Raw genomic sequence first — 16,816 nt, 5'->3', positions numbered from 1 at the left:
GAGCAGAGGCAGTGAGATTTCCTCTCCTGCAGGCCATGGGAACAGTTGCCCCAACCACACTGGAGCGGGCAAGAATGGGGGCCAGCAAATATCTATCCCAGTTGGCGCCTCCTCTCACCGTGTTACATCCCAGGCCGGACAACCTGGGTCAGTAATATGGGAAGAGCCCAGGGCTCTGGGCATGTCACAGAGTCACCCAGTCTTGATTCTCCTTTTTGGGAGAATCATCTATGCCCTATTGACCTCACAGAGGGGTTGTTAAGACAAAGAAGAAAATTCATAAGGAAGGGTTCTGTGGGCTATGAAGCCATCGTGAGCTTTGGCACTGCTTCCAAGAATAGTCCAACAAGCAGCTTGTGCCAAAGACCATGGGTATGAAAGGGGCACTCTCACAGCCCAAACATCTCAGAGAAGGCTTTAGGATTGTCCATTCCCTTGCCCAATAATTCTGTCCCAACCTCAGGTATGACTGTTGATACTTTATGTCACACCTCAATGCTCCCTTGCTTCTGGTGAGGAAAGAGACTCATTTCCTAATATCAGCTCCAGCCCCACTGCCTCCCTTGGCCGCCTGCCTACCGTCCTTGGAGGGTCCGTCACCCACCTTGGAATCTAGATACTGTTGAAGCAGCATCTGGAGCTCTGTGTTCTGCTGCTCCAGAGAGTTGTTTTCTATCAGCAGCGTGGCCCTCTGGGTCAGGATGAGGCTTTGGGTGGAAAAATCAGTTAGAGGCTCATTGAATCCTGCATCCTCTGCCAAGTAGGGACCAGGATCTCTGTGTTTCTGGTCTGTTTAGAGGTGGAAGAGGATTCCAGAAGCCTGACCCCAGAGCAACCTCCCTGCCCAAAACAAACCAGGCTAGCAGGAACAGAATAGGAAGCCAGAGGACCAGCCACCCAACAATACCACATGCCCCTTCAACAGGACCTTTCCCTCCAAAGGCAGCTTTTCTCTCCAAGTCAGGGAGGTGGCAAACTGGCCACTGCAAGCAGAATCCTCCTCCACCAACTGGCTGGGCCCCTCCTTCTCCTGGGCTATGACATGCACACTCACTGATACTTCTCCAAAGCTGTGTACAGAGCGTCCCAGAGGTTCTGCGTGGTATCAGAGATAACTGTGGTCAGGGCCTCCCAATACTCAGAGTCCTTCGAGTCATCTCGCACATGCTTCAACTTCACTGGTGCCCGGGAGTCCCTGAAGGTTAAGAGCAACAGTATCATCATCGCCACCTGGCACCCCCCAGGTCCCCACGTGGGGCTAGTCACAGTGCCTGTCCCTCACAGACTCTGCTTGTCCACCAGTCACCTTCCCACTCAGCTTCGTGAGTCTACCGGCTTATGGCCAATTCTCAGAAAGTGCACATGACTGCCCTCAGCATTCCTGACTCCTGGTGCCATTGTCGCTTTTGTCATCCCCTTTCTCTCAGTCAGTTTACCTCACTGACTTTATATCCCGCTACTATGCCCAGTTCTTTCACTAATGCATCCAAAACACCTCTCAGAATTCGGCATCCCCTCAAGGATAGCCTTGATCCAGGATATCATCAACTCCACCAGGACAAACCTTTCAGCTGCTCTCCTGTATCTGGCATCACCGCCCCCTCCCCACCACCAAAGGGATCTTTGCAAAATGCAAGCCCAACCATGGCGCCTCCACTGCTTAAAACCATGCTCTGGCTCCGGGCCACTAAAGGACAAAGACAAAGATCTTGGGCACGGCGAGCAAGGCTCTCCTTGCCTGGCTCCCCTGCCCACTGGTCTCACTTCCCAGGGAAGACCCTGACACTAGCCACACCTCTCTGCCACGATTCTGGAATATACCAGGCCTTTCCCCATACTGTGACACCCTGAAGTGCCCTTTCCTCCCACTTAATCCACCCAGGAAAACCCAGTTTGGGTGCCTAAACCCCTCTCGGACATGCCAGATGGGGAAGCCACTGCCTCTCCCAAGTGACGTGACACCTTGTTATGCTCTGCCCATTTTCTGATAACCAAGCGCTCCCTCCACAGGGCCCACACCCAGCAGACCCCAGTGACTGTTGAATGAATGATGAATGAGAAAATCACTTCTACGCCTATTTCTTTCCTTCATGTCCACTTGTCCCCCGATTCCTCCAGCCCTCCCGAGGACCAGCCTCTCCTCCCCACCCAGGTTCCTGTCCTGCAACCTCCACACTCAGACTATAGCATCTGCATGGCCTCTGCCCAGCCCGCTTCAAGCAAGCCCTCCAGCACCACACCTGGGCTTCTTCAGACCCATGACAAAGGCCTCCAGGATCTTGAGGACATCGTTGGGGTGGATGAGCATGGGAGAAGGGGGATGCTCCTTCTCTTCTGCCTCCCCTTCCCCAAGGCTTTCCTCCTTCTGTTCCTCAAGGTCTCTCTTCTCTCCTGGCTCCAGTGCCGACATCAGGCTTGTTTGCTCCTGTGGGGGTGACAGATGCCAAGGTAAACCAATGTCATCAGTTTCTTACGTATCCTTCCAAAGAAATACTATGTCCCTACAAGCAACGCCTTCCCTCCCGTTGTCACAGGAATGATGCTCTATGACACACACAGTTCTGCACTTTACATGTTTCACAATAAACCTTAGGGATGTTTTCGCATAAATACGTAAAGAACTTTTTTGTTTTTTTTTTTTTACCGGTGCATAGTATTCCACTATGTAGATTCACCACAGCTCCTAAGAGCAGGAGGTTTGGCTTGTTCCCCTGAACAATGAATTCTTTCACGATGGAATTGTAGATTGTTTTCAATCTTCTCCCACTTCTAGCAATGCTGCAACCAATGAGCTACAATAAACACATCCTTTCAAATGTATTGAGACATAGCTGCAGAGTGAAATCCTAGGAGAACTGCAGGGTATAGAGTACATGGTGAAGTCATCCATAGGGACGCTGCAACATTTGGCTCTCACAGCGGCAACTTAGGAGCCTGTCTGGTTCCCACGCTTCGGCCAATCACTATGTGCTATCAACTCGCACAGTCTTGCCAATGTGACAGTTGCACATGGAATTTGGACAGTTTTAATTTGCACTTCTCTTATTAAAAGAAACCTGGTTATCTTTTCATACGTTTAAAAGTTATTCGTACTGTCTCTTGTAGGAGATTTTTGTTTGTATTCCTTGTCCAAGTTGTTGGTCTTTTTCTTATTGGTTTATATTAGTTCTTTGTATATTAAAGAAATAGGCCTTTAACTGTGGTATGAATTTAAGATGTTTCCTCTCCCAGTTGTCATCTGTATCTTAACTTTGCTTATAGTGATTTTTGCCTCACAAGGTTTATTTGTTTGGTTTTTAATGTAGTCAAATAGATCCTATTTTTCCCCTTTATAGCTTCTGGGTTTTATTCACCCAGCCAGTTCTTTTTGGAAGCATATCAGGATACTCCCCCTGGAGCCAGCATTGCTAAACATATTTTTTAATCCAAGTTTTTAATTAAAATTTTATAAAATAGTTAACATGATATCTTCTTCAGAATAGTTCATTACAATCAAGATAGGTATTGCAGATGGGTCCTGCTTGGCAGGAAAGTGGTAAGGATCAAAATATTCAGAACGTGGTGGGCCCAGGACTCCTAGGGGCTGAGATCAGGCTTTGAGGAAGGGCCCAGGAAAAGATGCCTCGGGGCCTTAGTATGAGAACAGCCTCTCCTCCCCAACCTTTCTTCCCCTTGCAAATAGAAAAAGTAACAATAAAATAGGAAATGCTAAGTTCACTTTCTTTGACATAAAACCCTCACTATTTCTCCAGAAGTATTATGCAAAGGCAGCAATGCCCTCTGGGGGCTTTCAGAATTTCAAATGCTCTCTTTTTTATTGCACTTCACATTACCTGACTGGAGGGTGAATGATAAACTCGGTATCTGAGGAAGAAGTTCACCAGTTTATATAAGTCGTCCTCACTTTCAATTCCAAGGGCCTAGGGGAAAATAGGAGAATTGCTCAAACATCACAGACTTCTTCCGAGAGTTAAGAGACCCTCACCTCCTAACAGCAGGAGGTTGGCTTGTTCCCCTGAACATCCCCAGCACCTGCCATGGCCCAGAGTGAGGCCGCTCAACATCTGGGAAGTGCAGTGAGATCATATCCTAGCAGAGAAACAATGCTTGGAGTCAGGAACAGCTCCACACAGGTCTGGTGGGTATGGGAATGCTAGAATAGGCTGGACATACATCCGGGTTTCAGGGTATCGGGAAGAATCTAGAGTCTGAGATCTGGGCCATGAGAGAGAAGCTGGTAGAGGAAGGGTCAGGGCTGGGAGACAGCTAAACGACTCTGTGGCCAATTTGTGACATGGAGAACAAGGTGACAGAGAACCCAGGGAAACCAGGAAGACCTACATCTACTCCCAGGGCCAAGGCAATGTTGGAAAAACAGAGGAGGCTGGCTTAGAATGAGGCCAACTCAGCCCAGTGGGACTCACTGAGAAGATGGCGTCCAACTTCAGCAGATAGCATTCGTTCTTCTCCAGGGGAAGGAGAAGGCTCAGCAGCTTGCTCTCTATGAGGAAACCCTGAGAAGGAAGATGACATCTCTAGTCAGAGACAGGTTTCAGAAACGAGTGCTGGGCTGCAGCCTACCTCTGTCTAACTAGCCCGCGATGACCCTGCAGAGCAGGACCCCACAAAGCAGAGACTTTCAGCAGCAGGGCCTCCAGAGGAAGTCCTTCCTGGGATGCCCAAGGGCCCTTCCTGGGGATAGAGCCAATGCTCGTCATGGATTTAGTTTCCCTACCTCCAAAAGGTGCTGGCTCACCTCACCCACAAGCCACTGGGTAAACACCTGAGTTCCCCAGAGCAGCCCAGATCCAATTCAGTCACAGATCCCTGCCTGTGCAATGTCATTTCACTCATAGGCTAGCCCTCAAATATCATCAAACAGGGCAGCAGGCACTGAGTTTGGAGGGAGGCGTGGAGGGTGAGGGACACATCATATCACAACACAGTGCACATGGGGGGCGGATGGGAAGACTGAGCACCCGGCACCCACTCCAAGCTGGGAACTCCTGGGGGAGGTCAGCATGGAGGGGTGGCCACTGGCAGCAAGCCTGCAAATAGAGAGAGGAACACCTGCCTGCTGCCTCTCTCAGCAGGAGCTGCCCTCAGTGGCAAGAGCCAGCTCCTGGCCAAAGAAAACTCTCAAAGGGGTGAGGGGCTGCCAGCCCTTGCTGCACCTCCTCTACACATCTCAGAAACGCAGGATCTAAGTAAACACCAATTGTGTTCCTATAACACCCCAACTCCCAGCTGAGCCAGCTCCAGTGTCTTTACACTAAATCTAGTGGGTTTTGCTAATATACAGTACAGATACCCAAAGCCTCACACCCCCAGAGTAATCACAGATTGAGCTCCCAGAATAAGGCCATGTCAGCTGTGGCCACACTACTGGGCAGGTGGGTTCACAGAGGTGAGACTGGCACCTCTTCTCTTGCAGAATGGGCTTCTTTAAAAACTAATAATAATTAGCAGGAGCCCGTGGGCCAATTTGGCCCACACCCTGCTGACCCACTAAGGGATGACCCATTTGACAGCTGTGGGCTGCTCTGAGGCAGGGTCTCTCTGTGAGGGACCCCTGCTCTGCTGCTGAATGCCTGGGCACTCCCTGCCTCCAGGCTACATCTGGCCTGGCCAGATGTAGCAGCAGCAGCAGCAGCACACAAGAAGCAAGGACAGAGAGTTTGCAAAGCCACCAGCCAGAAGTCCCTCTGGCACAGCCCCACGCAGCTGGCCTCACCGACTCGTCACACAGGAGCATCAGGATCTTTCTGGTAGTTTTTGCGGAAATTTGCTTCGGCAGGTCAAGGTAAGACTCTGCTTCTGAGGCAGCCTCCTCGGTCTCTTCCTCTTCTGCAGACAGGGCAAAGAAAAGAGAGTGGGAGGGAAAAAGAAAATTATTGTTTGGCTCTGTTGACTTTGAGCAACAGTCAAAGGGCTTTCCTTGAGAAAATTTACCTCTTAAAAAGCCTCCTTAAGGCCCTATGGAGTCTCCTCAGCTGAAGAAAGCCAAGTACGTGGGGAAAACAGGGAGGCTGGGGGTCGGACTGGAGAGGAGGATGAGAAATCTGCCATTCTAGGATATTTCGCTGGTCAAAATTTCATCTCCTTGCCAACAACACACTCAAAATCCGGCCATGGCCAGGAAGTGGAAGGGAGAGGATGAACCTATTTATTCTAACTTTAGAAAAATCTAGCACTTCTAGCTACATGCTTTCTAAACCAGCAGCAGATCAGAAGCAGCCAACTAAACTGTGTACCAAGTGGTAGCCTCACTTCTCAGCAAGAGCTGTTGACTAATAGCAGAGCTGAACATTTTCTTGGCTAAAATTAGAAATTTAAAGATGTGGGGATACCTGGGTGGCTCAGCAGTTTAACGGCTGCCTTCAGCCCAGGGCGTGATCCTGGGGCCCTGGGATCGAGTCCCACATCAGGCTCCCTGCATGGAGCCTGCTTCTCCCTCTGCCTGTGTCCCTGCCTCCCTCTCTCTCATGAATAAATAAATAAATAAAATATTTTAAAAAAAAGAAATTTAAAGATGTTTTATACTATACATTTCCTCATCTGAAAATAGTTATAAAAAATCATTGTACTACCAGGTTTTACTAGTTGTTCAAATGATAAAATGAGATCATATAAATGAAGATATTTTGAAAAGTACAAGATACCATCCTGCTGGTGGAAATACATAATGGTCCCATCCTTATGGAGCAATATCCAGCAAAATTACAGAGGCATTTACCCTTTGATCCAGCAATCCTACTTTTAAGGGTCTATCCCAACAATTCGCCAGGAAAAATATACAAACACGAATGCATAGAGCTATTTATTGCAGCAATGTTTGTAAGAGCAAAAACAAACAAACAAAAACCTGTAAATATCCCAAGTAGCCACCAACAAACACTATCCGAAAACGTTGTAGCATGGCCACACAACAGAATACCAAATAAAAATAGCATGAAGAATATTCCTTCTCACTGCTATAGACTGATCTCCAGGATACTTTGTAAGTGAAAAAAACAAGATGGAGAAAAGCATATGCTCTCATTTTAGAAGGAGGTCTATATATACAAATATATATACACATTTGTTTTTAAAAGCAATGGAAAGATAAACTGTACATTATTAAATAGTTACCCATAGGAGAGGGATAAAATAGAATGGAGAGGATAAGACTACACTTCCACCAATATACCTTGTTTTGTACATTTGGCTTTGGAAACGTAATTATTTTACATAACTATAAAACAAAATTAAATTGTAAAAATCAATGCCTAACAATCAAAAGTAAAACAAACAAAAAGATCTAAATATGTATTCAGTTGGTGACCTAACCAAATAGAAACTATTCTCTTTTTTTTTTTCAAAGATTTTATTTATTTATTCATGAGAAACACAGAGAGAGAGGCAGAGACAAAGGCAGAGGGAGAAGCAGGCTCCCTGTGGGGAGCCCGAATGTGGGACTCAATCCCAGGACCCCTGAGCCAAAGGCAGACACTCAATCACTGAGCCATTCAGGTGCCCCAAATAGAAACTATTCCAAGTGACTTTAAAAGACACCAATCTGGGGAAGCCTAGGTGACTCACTTGGTTAAGCATCTGACTCTTGGTTTCAACTCAGGTCATGATCTCACGGTCATGAGATGGAGCCCCAAGCCCTGCGTCCAACTCTGTGCTTAGCACAGGGTCTGCTTGTCCCTCCCCTTCTGCTCCTCCTCTGGTGTACTCTCTTCCTCTCTCTCTCTCAAATAAATAAATAAAATCCATAAATGAATGAATGAATGAATGAATGAATGAATGACAGCAATCTGTGTGTACATCCCTAGTGGAATGTACCCTAAGAGTAAAATGAACTTCAGAAAGGTTTAAACATTTTTTAGTAATCATTTATTAATGACAGGTTGATATTTTATTCTGCAACTGTTCTGTGGTTCTGGGAAAAGCAATGAATAATAATCTTGAAATGCACCAAGATTTTCAAGTTAGGAGAGAGGAGATATACTTTGATAAGGTTAAGTAAAACCTCTGGCATTCTGATGATTAGGAAGTGTTAGGATAAACACATGATTTATTTTTTCATGAAAATGTAATTCTACACACTATACTCATCCACTAGGAAGGCCTAGAAACTGACCCATCCCCAACAATGAGCACTCCAGCTCCCAGACTATGGTTTCAAAATACCATTCGCTATTTAAAAGGACTAGGTTTTCTTGACCTTGAGAAATGGCTGATTACAGACTTGAAGCAGGAAACATATAAGATTGGAACATCTGTTCATTCTGGAAACCCAGGAAACTATCAGCGACTACTAAGGTTGTATCGAAAGGACCCAGAAGCCAACATGAAGAGACTCTCATTGGCCAAAAATGGGACAATTAGAGTATCAGTAAGGTTAATAAGTGCAGTAAACTGAAACACATCAAACTTGTTTAAATACAATGTGTTCATAATGATATTTTTAAAAGATTGATTGATTGATTTGAAAGAGGTGGGGGTGGATGCAGGGAGAGACTCAAGCAGATTCTGTGCTGAGCACAGAGCTTCATGCAGGGCTCGATCTCACAACACTGAGACGACAACCTGAGCCAAAACTGAGAGACGGATGCTTAACCAACTGCATCACTGATGTGCCCCATGATATTTGTTTTATAAAATGTCACTGGTCATCTTTAGAAGATGCTAGAGACCATCCCATTTATTTTGAAAACTAGTAGATAGAGAAAGAACAGCATCTATCCTGTTTTTCCTACATGAAGTGTGTCTCAGGGTAACAAATAGCTGATGAGGGGGAAGATTCTCTTTTCAGAAGTGTTCCAGCTAATAAATGAAGACATGTGATAGAATTTAGAATATCACCATTTTGCAACCCCTAAGGCAATTAATGGATCTTAGACAATGACTACCAGTGGTTGCTAACCTCACAAAAAGAGAGACAACCAACCTGACATTAGTTTATCCCAATGTAGGTACACAACAATGTACTTAGCAAAACTAAACTGAACCAGAATTTGATCAAGTTTCTAGATCAAACTACCAGATTATAATACAGGGAAGAGGATAAAGCTATAAATTATATTAGACAGTTAAAAGCCATGACTATGGACCTCCCAGCTACCAGACCTCTTCCCCCTTCTCTGGACTTCAGTTTGCTCATCTTTGAAATGAATGGGTTGCCACAGTGGTCTTACGGGCCCCCAGCCCCCAGGTCTAGGACATCATTTCAGTCACCTGTTTGCATCAGCACCTCTTCTAATATTTGTGTGGCAGACTTCTGCTGCTGCTGAGATATAGGTCCCACATTCCTCAGGAACCAGAAATCAGGCACCGTCCATGGGAGTCCCAGATGATGGGTATGGATGATCCTGTCTACATCAAAGGCTCTACTTATCAGTTCCTTTGCCTCCTCTTCATTCATCAGCCAAATCTCCCGAAACTGCTTTTCATCGATAAGAGCAAAATGCCTGTGATGGAGAGTTGCTCAGCATGGCCTGGGGACCCTGGGGGCCTGGCCAGGGTCCCCTCCATTAGCAGTAGGGCAAGAACTGAGGTGGAGCTGTGGTGCATCCCGGGTCTGGCCTCCAGGCCTCACCTATGACAGGCTGAAGGCCATCCCCACATATCTCAAGAAAAGGCAGATGACATGCAAGTAAAGGGGCGGAGAAGACAGCACAAAGGACTCTTAGGGTCTGGGCTCACCTCTATTTAGGGCATGAGCCTTGGGACCCAGGTCCCTAAAATACCTCATGGCTTTCTGTAGCTCCTTGAATTGCATCACAAGGCGTTTGTAGTCAGAGGTTAGTGACTGGTTCTCCTCCTGGAACTGCTTGATCTGTTTGGCGTATTTCGATCTCAGATTGTTAAGGGTATCATGTAGGCTGTGGAGCAGAGGGGGAAAGAGTTCTTCTGTCGCTGAACAGAAGCTGTGGTGTATGTTCCTCTCAGGTACTTCACACCATTCTACAGAACGGTGGGTCAGGTTTGTGCAGGTGCAGAAAACCCTCCCATTTATTTCCAAAACCAGGCTGCTCCAATTGTGATGGAAAGGAAAGGAAGGCCACGGGAGGTAAGGGTGTCGTCCAGAATTAAACTCATTTACAACAGTCCAGAAGCCCTGAGCCACAGGAAAGGCCGTCTCCTCCTCAGGAGCGTGACTGAATCTCCCCCAACACACCATCTGTGACCGTGTCCCTACTGAGTGCCACCTCACATATTTAAAGAGCGAATCTCAACTATCTCACTGCTGTGAATTGGATGTTCATTTCACTTCTTTTTTTTTTTTTTTTTGCAGCCTCCTGCGGTCATTTCACTTCTAATACAAGGAAAATAGAAAGGAAAAAATGAAAACTTGACCCCACAAGTCTATGATATATACTGTTCAGGAGTCCGATAGCTCATTCATTCACTCCCTCATTCATCAAACATGGAAGGTCTCTTGTGTGTCTGGGCTATGTTTGAATACAGAGATGAAAACAAGGATATGTTCCAACACAAGGCACTATCAGTCCAGCCAGAGACAAAGATTCACGCTCAGTAGAGCATGAAAGCGCTGTGGGGGCAGTTCACATAGGAGTCCAGAGGTGAGGCATGGAACTTACCCTGACCTGCAGGTGGAGGGAGCGGCTGAAAGTTCCAGCACAGTGAGGGGCAGTGATAGACTGGCCAATGGCTCTGTGAGTCCAGGCATGTCACAGCTCCACATCTCACTGCCCTGGGAGCTCTGTGCATGGAAACTTGTCTCACGAAATATGCATGGCAGGCACAGCTATTAGACCCACAACCATACTTCAGAGTTCAAACCAGTGAAGAGGTGTCTTGTGTCAGTGCCTCCTTTACATAGGAATGGAGAGTCTGAAGGCCTACATATTGTCCATTTAAAAATTCTAAAGATAAAATTTTCCCTTTCAAGCATTATTCTGAAATAAGCATAAGGTCCCTAAACACACAAACATCCATCCTTTGTGTTTTCAGCCTCCATAAAATGCAAAAATCATTTAACTTAGACTCTGATAAAGCAACATCTAATTCATTTTCTTAACTACAGCATTCTAGGACATTTTCCACATATAGATGTAAAAAATTTTATTAAGTAGCCATCCCAAAGTATTTTTCCCAACATCCCTTAGTAAAGAGGTTTCTACGTGTCATCGAACCACAGAAGCTAATAAAACAAAAATAAACTCCAGGCGCACGCTGCAGGTCTAGGCAAGGTAGCAAGACAGGGAGTGGACAGGAAGAGATGGTTGCAAGGGGAGGCTCAACAAAACATCATGTCCTTGTTGACTGGCTGGAAACTAGAGATGGAGGGGACAGAGGTGGAGGATGGGAAAACTGGGAGGGTAGGCAAGCCTGGTTTCAAAACTTGTCCACTGGCAATGACAGGGACTCTATAAGCTGAAATGTCTTTTGGCAGTCCCAGATAAAATGAGGAGGTGAGGTTGGGATCAGGGATATGCAGCTGAGAGTCATCAAAAAAGAGGTCAGGGGTGCGTGGGTGGCTCAGCCGGTTAAGCCTCTGCCTCTCGGCTCAGGTCGTGATCCCAGGGTCCTGGGATTGAGTACCATGTCGGGCTTTCAGCTCAATGGAGAATCTGCTTCTCCCTTACCCTCTCCCTCTGCCTCTACCCCTCCTCATTCCCCACTCATGCTCTCTCTTTCTCAATAAATAAATATAATCTTTAAAAAAAAAAGTGGTTATAAGCAAAGCCATGAGACTGGTATAGATGGTGGATGGGATAAAAATATAAAGGGGTAAGGCGCTTTCTAGAATATCGAATCAGGCAAGAGAAAGCAGAACCACCAAAGGAAACCAATTAGCAATGCACTGAGAAAGAAGAGCAAATTTTCAGTCATAAAAGTCAAAGGAAAAATATTCTGAGATTCGGTGCCAGTAACCACAGGATGAGGCCTGAGGAAGAGCTGTGGTATGTGGCTAGAAGGACATCACTGGTCACCTCCATAGGGAAGTGGTCGTCAAATTTCAGGGTCAGGGGTCAAATTATGAGCACTGGAGGTGAGGGACCAGCCAGTAGCGAGAGGAAAATGGCCAGGTAAGCAAGAAGAGAGAGAGCCCTCACACAGGAGCAGCAGGGTCGACTGAGGGCTTTTCAGGGTAAGGGAAACTGTGCATGCGTGAAGTCAGAGGGGAGCCCCAGAGAAGGGATGATAGGGATGATGCCACTCACCTTCCTGCCCCTGGGATCAAACCCAAGGTCAGTCTCCCATACCTCTGCCCACTGCCGGTCCTACCACCCTCCTCTCTCTCACAGTGCAGTCCCTGTCAGCAAATGAGGAACCTTCAGCTTCCTGCTTCCTCGCCTTCAGACCAGCCCTTCACTCCTGGCTCTGGCACCGTCTACCCTGGAGTCCTAACTCTTTTTTTTACCGATTCATATCCCTCCTCCACTTCATTATTTCACTTCCTCAGGAAACCTTCTCAGAGAACTCCTTCTCACTGACAGCACAGATTTGTGGTTTTGTGGTTGTCGTAGATGGGTGAAGAGAGGGAGCAAGAGAAAGGAGAGATCCAGAGAGATACACGCCAAACAATCTCTGGTGGTAGGAATATGCTGTTTTTATGTTTCTATCTTACTTCCAGTTGTACTTCCTACTTCTCAAAAATGCTCACATACTGTTTCTGTAATCACAAGCTGAGAATTTATTCTACAGACGGCCCCGCGCCTGTGCAAAGTGAGACACTTGGCATGAGTACCTACATTGGCATCATTTGCAACAGCAAAAGATTAGAAGCGATCTAAATGCCCAACCACAGGGAAATCATGTGAGAGCTCTTTATGAACCGATATGGAAACATTCAAGACACAGGACAGTGTGTATAGAATGCTGTCATTTAGTCTAAAAAGAGAGGGGAGTGGTGACAGTATTTATTCATGTTTGCTTGTAATGTGGTTAAAGAAATTCAGGAAGAAGCAAAAGAAATGAACAATTATTACAGAGGTGGAAAAGAGGAACCATGCAAAATAGGGGGTGGGTGGGAGACAAACTTTTTGTTGTACATTCTTTGGGGGCGGGGAAAGGATTATCTTTTCTAAAAAAACTTTTAAGAAGACTTTTTTAACAGCTTGCTCTCCTCCAGAAGGAGTTCACCCCCACCCCCATTTTCAGCATGGACGGGCTGATGTTCTGTGTGCCCGCTTACCGATTTATCTTCCTCTTCTGCTGAGATTTGATCACTGTGCTCTCTTCATCCCTCTTCTTCAGCACCTGGAAGTTGTACTCCAACTTCTCTTGGTTTAGCTGGTAAGTTGCTTTCATCTGCTGGAGCTGCTGCTCAAGAATCTAAAGTTTAATAATAATAATAATAATAATAATAATAATACTCACAGGCCTGGTATCCTTGGTTGTGACTGAGCGTCCCTGATTCTTCCTACTGGTATCAGTTGTATCAGAGGAACCAGAGGCACAAGTGCCTCCACCTGAATTCTTAGAAAATCTGTCATCAGAGGCAAATGAAAGACAACAAGAAAAAATATCCACCGTTCAACTGCAAGCTTAAAGCCTATGTCCCTGAGGCACCTGGGTGGCTCAGTGGTTGAGCATCTACTTTTGGCTCAGGTGTGGTCCCAGGGTCCTGGGACTGTAGGAAATGTGAAAAGTACAGTAAAGGAGAAAAGAGGAGAAGACATAGAAAGGGCAAGAAGAATTATTTAAACTCCACCTCCAAGAGGCATTTTCTGTCAACATATTGGCATGTTTCCTTCCAGTGTTCTTTACATACTTTCCAGTACTTTACATACTGAGATAAAACCATAGCTACAATTTTATATTCCACTTTTCTCCCTTAATATTATAACAAAAAAATATTATAACAAGAATTTTCCACATTAGCTCTATCAATGTAATTTTAATGGTGTATAATATTTTTACATATAATAACTTATTATATATGAAATACTTATCATCCACCATACTATTTTATCATTTCCCTACCATTGTATATCTAGATTGTTTTGAGAATTCTCAATATCAGAAAACAGACGCTGGGAACAATCCTATATAAAACTTCCTGGGTATTTTTATTTCCTAAAGGTAGATTCTCAGAAGTAGACCAGGGACCTCCTTTTTCTCAGAACTTTGCAATAAGCCCCTATTACTAAGACAGTATTTCCCAAACCTGTCTGGCCACAGAACAGGTTTTATATTTATAACAAAGTGAGAGCACACGTGAGTTACAAATGTAAGCCCTGGCACATGTTCATGCAAATTTCATTCTTGAAGGCAGATTATTATATAACACTAACTATGGAAATAGACTCTCTATTTTTCCTACATAATCACATCTTGAAAGGGGAAAAAAAAAATCAGTGACTCACTTTGTTAGTTTTGTGAAACCACCACTAGTACCTCACCTAGCTGAACACAGTTTGCAAAACTCAACTAATTAGGCAGTGTCTTTTTCTTTGGGACCTGAAAGAACTCACATCTGAGCTGATTTTATATGCAAAACAACAAACAAAGAAACTCTGTCACCTGACTCTTCGCATTTGCATTTCTTTGCCTGTGCTTGTGGTTAATTATTTATTAAGATTTTATTTTCTCTTGTGGAATGCACCTGCTCCTACTCTTTGCTAAAATAGGTTCCTAGGAGACTGACACAAGGAAGGACTAGCAATGCAACGTGCACTGTGGGCTCACCATCTCTATGGGGTCACGGATCAGCCGCTCCATCACCTCAGCTCTGATTCAAGACCCCCCACTGCCTCCGCAGTCACGATGCCACTAGGGATTTATTGGCAGCGCTGACAATGAAATTGCAGAACTAATAGTCTGGTAGTCTCACCCACCAGAGTCTACAGCAGACAGCTGCAAGAATTATGTGATTCGTTATTTGTTGTCAACACCTTCTGCTCCAGATAATTTGGGGAATGGTGACTCTATTGTTAACTATTTCAGGGTTAAGTCTCAACAGACAACTGTCCTTGGTTGTCATACACTGAAGGTAGTTTTTTAAATTTTAAGATTGTAATGGATTTTGTTAACCGTCTGTGCTTATTCTTCCATTTTCCAAAGATATTTTTGTGAAGTTGTACTTTACGTTCCCAAGATTCATGGTAAAACATCATGTTTGGGTTTTGTGAATAATTTATAAAGATTACAATCTATCTTGCCTCCGATGTTATGGTTACTGTAGGTGTTGATCACACCTTCCTGTTTTTCCTGCGTCAGCACAAGCCTCTCCATGCTACCTGCCCACACGCTCCAGAAAACCAGCTGCCGTCATCCCCCAGACAGAATGGAAAATTAAAACAGCCTTTCCCCTGGCCCTGTGGGCTGACCTCGGAGATCCCACCAGGCCTTTTCACGGCCACTCTCAAGAACTGTATCTTGTTTATCTTTGTGTTTTACACAATGTAAGTTTGCAATACTTGTTAAATAAGTAACTTGGTTTTGATTTTTTGTGATTAATATTCTGGTAGTAAAGGTAACAGTCCCTAAAAGTTGAGCTAAACCATTTTACAACTTTAAAAGCACAAGTAGGACCTAAAATAAAAACATTGGCCTCCTGCATCAAGAACTAAGTGTTTCTAGTAGTTTTATTTTGGGGTGGTGGGCAGGTGTGGCAAAATCCTTCTCGAATGCCTAATGTTTACAGGCTTCTTTTTGCTCGTTAATAATGTCACCTTACTGGCAGTAAGCACTTGGAAAGTATGCATTCTTTTCCACTTTTTATACTTTACCCATTAAACCAAATCTATGTGTATTGGATCATTCATATTTTTGTGGTTTGGAAAAATTTTAGTTGCATGTTTTAGAACTGATACAGCGCTATGAATTACTTAGGAAGAGAAAGCCTGATGTTGAGCTACATTCTGTATCTTCTTGACAAAAAATTGATGCTATTTTGACTTTACTGTCTAGTGAGAGTACACCTAAGTGGCATTATGATAAAGTTCGATCTACTAAAATACCCCATGTACTACAATATGGTAATCCCTGATTTGATTATCTGTTTCTAGTTAAATGTGGTACAGTATACTCCTGGTTTCCATTCTAACACAGGAAAGAACCATTGCACACAGGAACTGAACACAGTTCCCCACTCTGAGTATCTGTCTGCCTGCCTCCCACATACTCATACTCCAACTGGGCAGAGGAAGCCAGGAGATGAGGGTCTCCCAGGCTCTCTGCCTCTCTGTCCCTCACCTCCCTAGTCTTACATCAGCCCTCACCCTCAAAAATCTCCCTATATCCCAGAATTTTTTGGCTTTCTTCAAGCATTTGAGGATTAAGAACATGAAATTCTACTCCTACAACTTAATAGCTAAATAAATAAATAAATAAATAAATAAATAAACTGATTAGAAGGACATACAAATTGCCAATAGATTTATGAAAAGGGACACTATTATTAGGGAAATGCAAACTGAAACTACGATGAGATACCACCTCACACCTCTTAGAATATCTATTGTCAAAAACCTGGGTGGCTCAGTGGTTGAGCGTCTGCCTTCGGCTCAGGGCGTGAATCCCAGGACCTCCTCACAGGAGCCTGCTTCTTCCTCTGCCTATGTCTCTGCCTCTTTCTCTGTGTCTCTCATGAATAAATAAATTAAATCTTTAAAAAAAATGACTACAAGTGCAGGCAAGGATATGGAGAAGGGAATTTCATACACTGTTGGTGGGAATGCAAACTGATACAGCCACTCTGGAAACAATATGGAGGTTCCTCAAATGATAAAATATAGAATTATCGTTTGTTCCAATAGTCCCACTTCTGGATACAGATCCAAAGGTACTGAGATCTGGATCTTGAAGAGATGTCTGTACTCCCACGCTCATTGTGGCATAGTCACAACAGTCA

General features: G+C 44.7%; 1 protein-coding gene across 2 annotated transcripts in view; it reads right to left on the bottom strand.

The window, feature by feature from the left end:
* The window catches only part of DRC1 (dynein regulatory complex subunit 1), a 38,279-nt gene that overhangs the window by 931 nt on the left and 20,532 nt on the right, over positions 1–16,816 (bottom strand). For both annotated transcript variants that reach the window (XM_035700769.2, XM_035700770.2), the window contains exons 8-16: positions 13,154–13,293; positions 9,738–9,872; positions 9,226–9,458; positions 5,735–5,847; positions 4,425–4,514; positions 3,834–3,920; positions 2,241–2,425; positions 1,055–1,195; positions 605–707 (exon numbers count right to left, since the gene is read on the bottom strand). In XM_035700769.2, the coding sequence (XP_035556662.1) occupies positions 605–707; positions 1,055–1,195; positions 2,241–2,425; positions 3,834–3,920; positions 4,425–4,514; positions 5,735–5,847; positions 9,226–9,458; positions 9,738–9,872; positions 13,154–13,293 (1,227 nt within the window). The remainder of the gene's footprint in view (positions 1–604; positions 708–1,054; positions 1,196–2,240; positions 2,426–3,833; positions 3,921–4,424; positions 4,515–5,734; positions 5,848–9,225; positions 9,459–9,737; positions 9,873–13,153; positions 13,294–16,816) is intronic.

This window comes from Canis lupus, chromosome 17 (genome assembly GCF_003254725.2).
Source record: "Canis lupus dingo isolate Sandy chromosome 17, ASM325472v2, whole genome shotgun sequence".
Lineage (NCBI taxonomy): Eukaryota > Metazoa > Chordata > Mammalia > Carnivora > Canidae > Canis > Canis lupus.
This window is presented reverse-complemented; position numbering and strand designations above follow the sequence as displayed.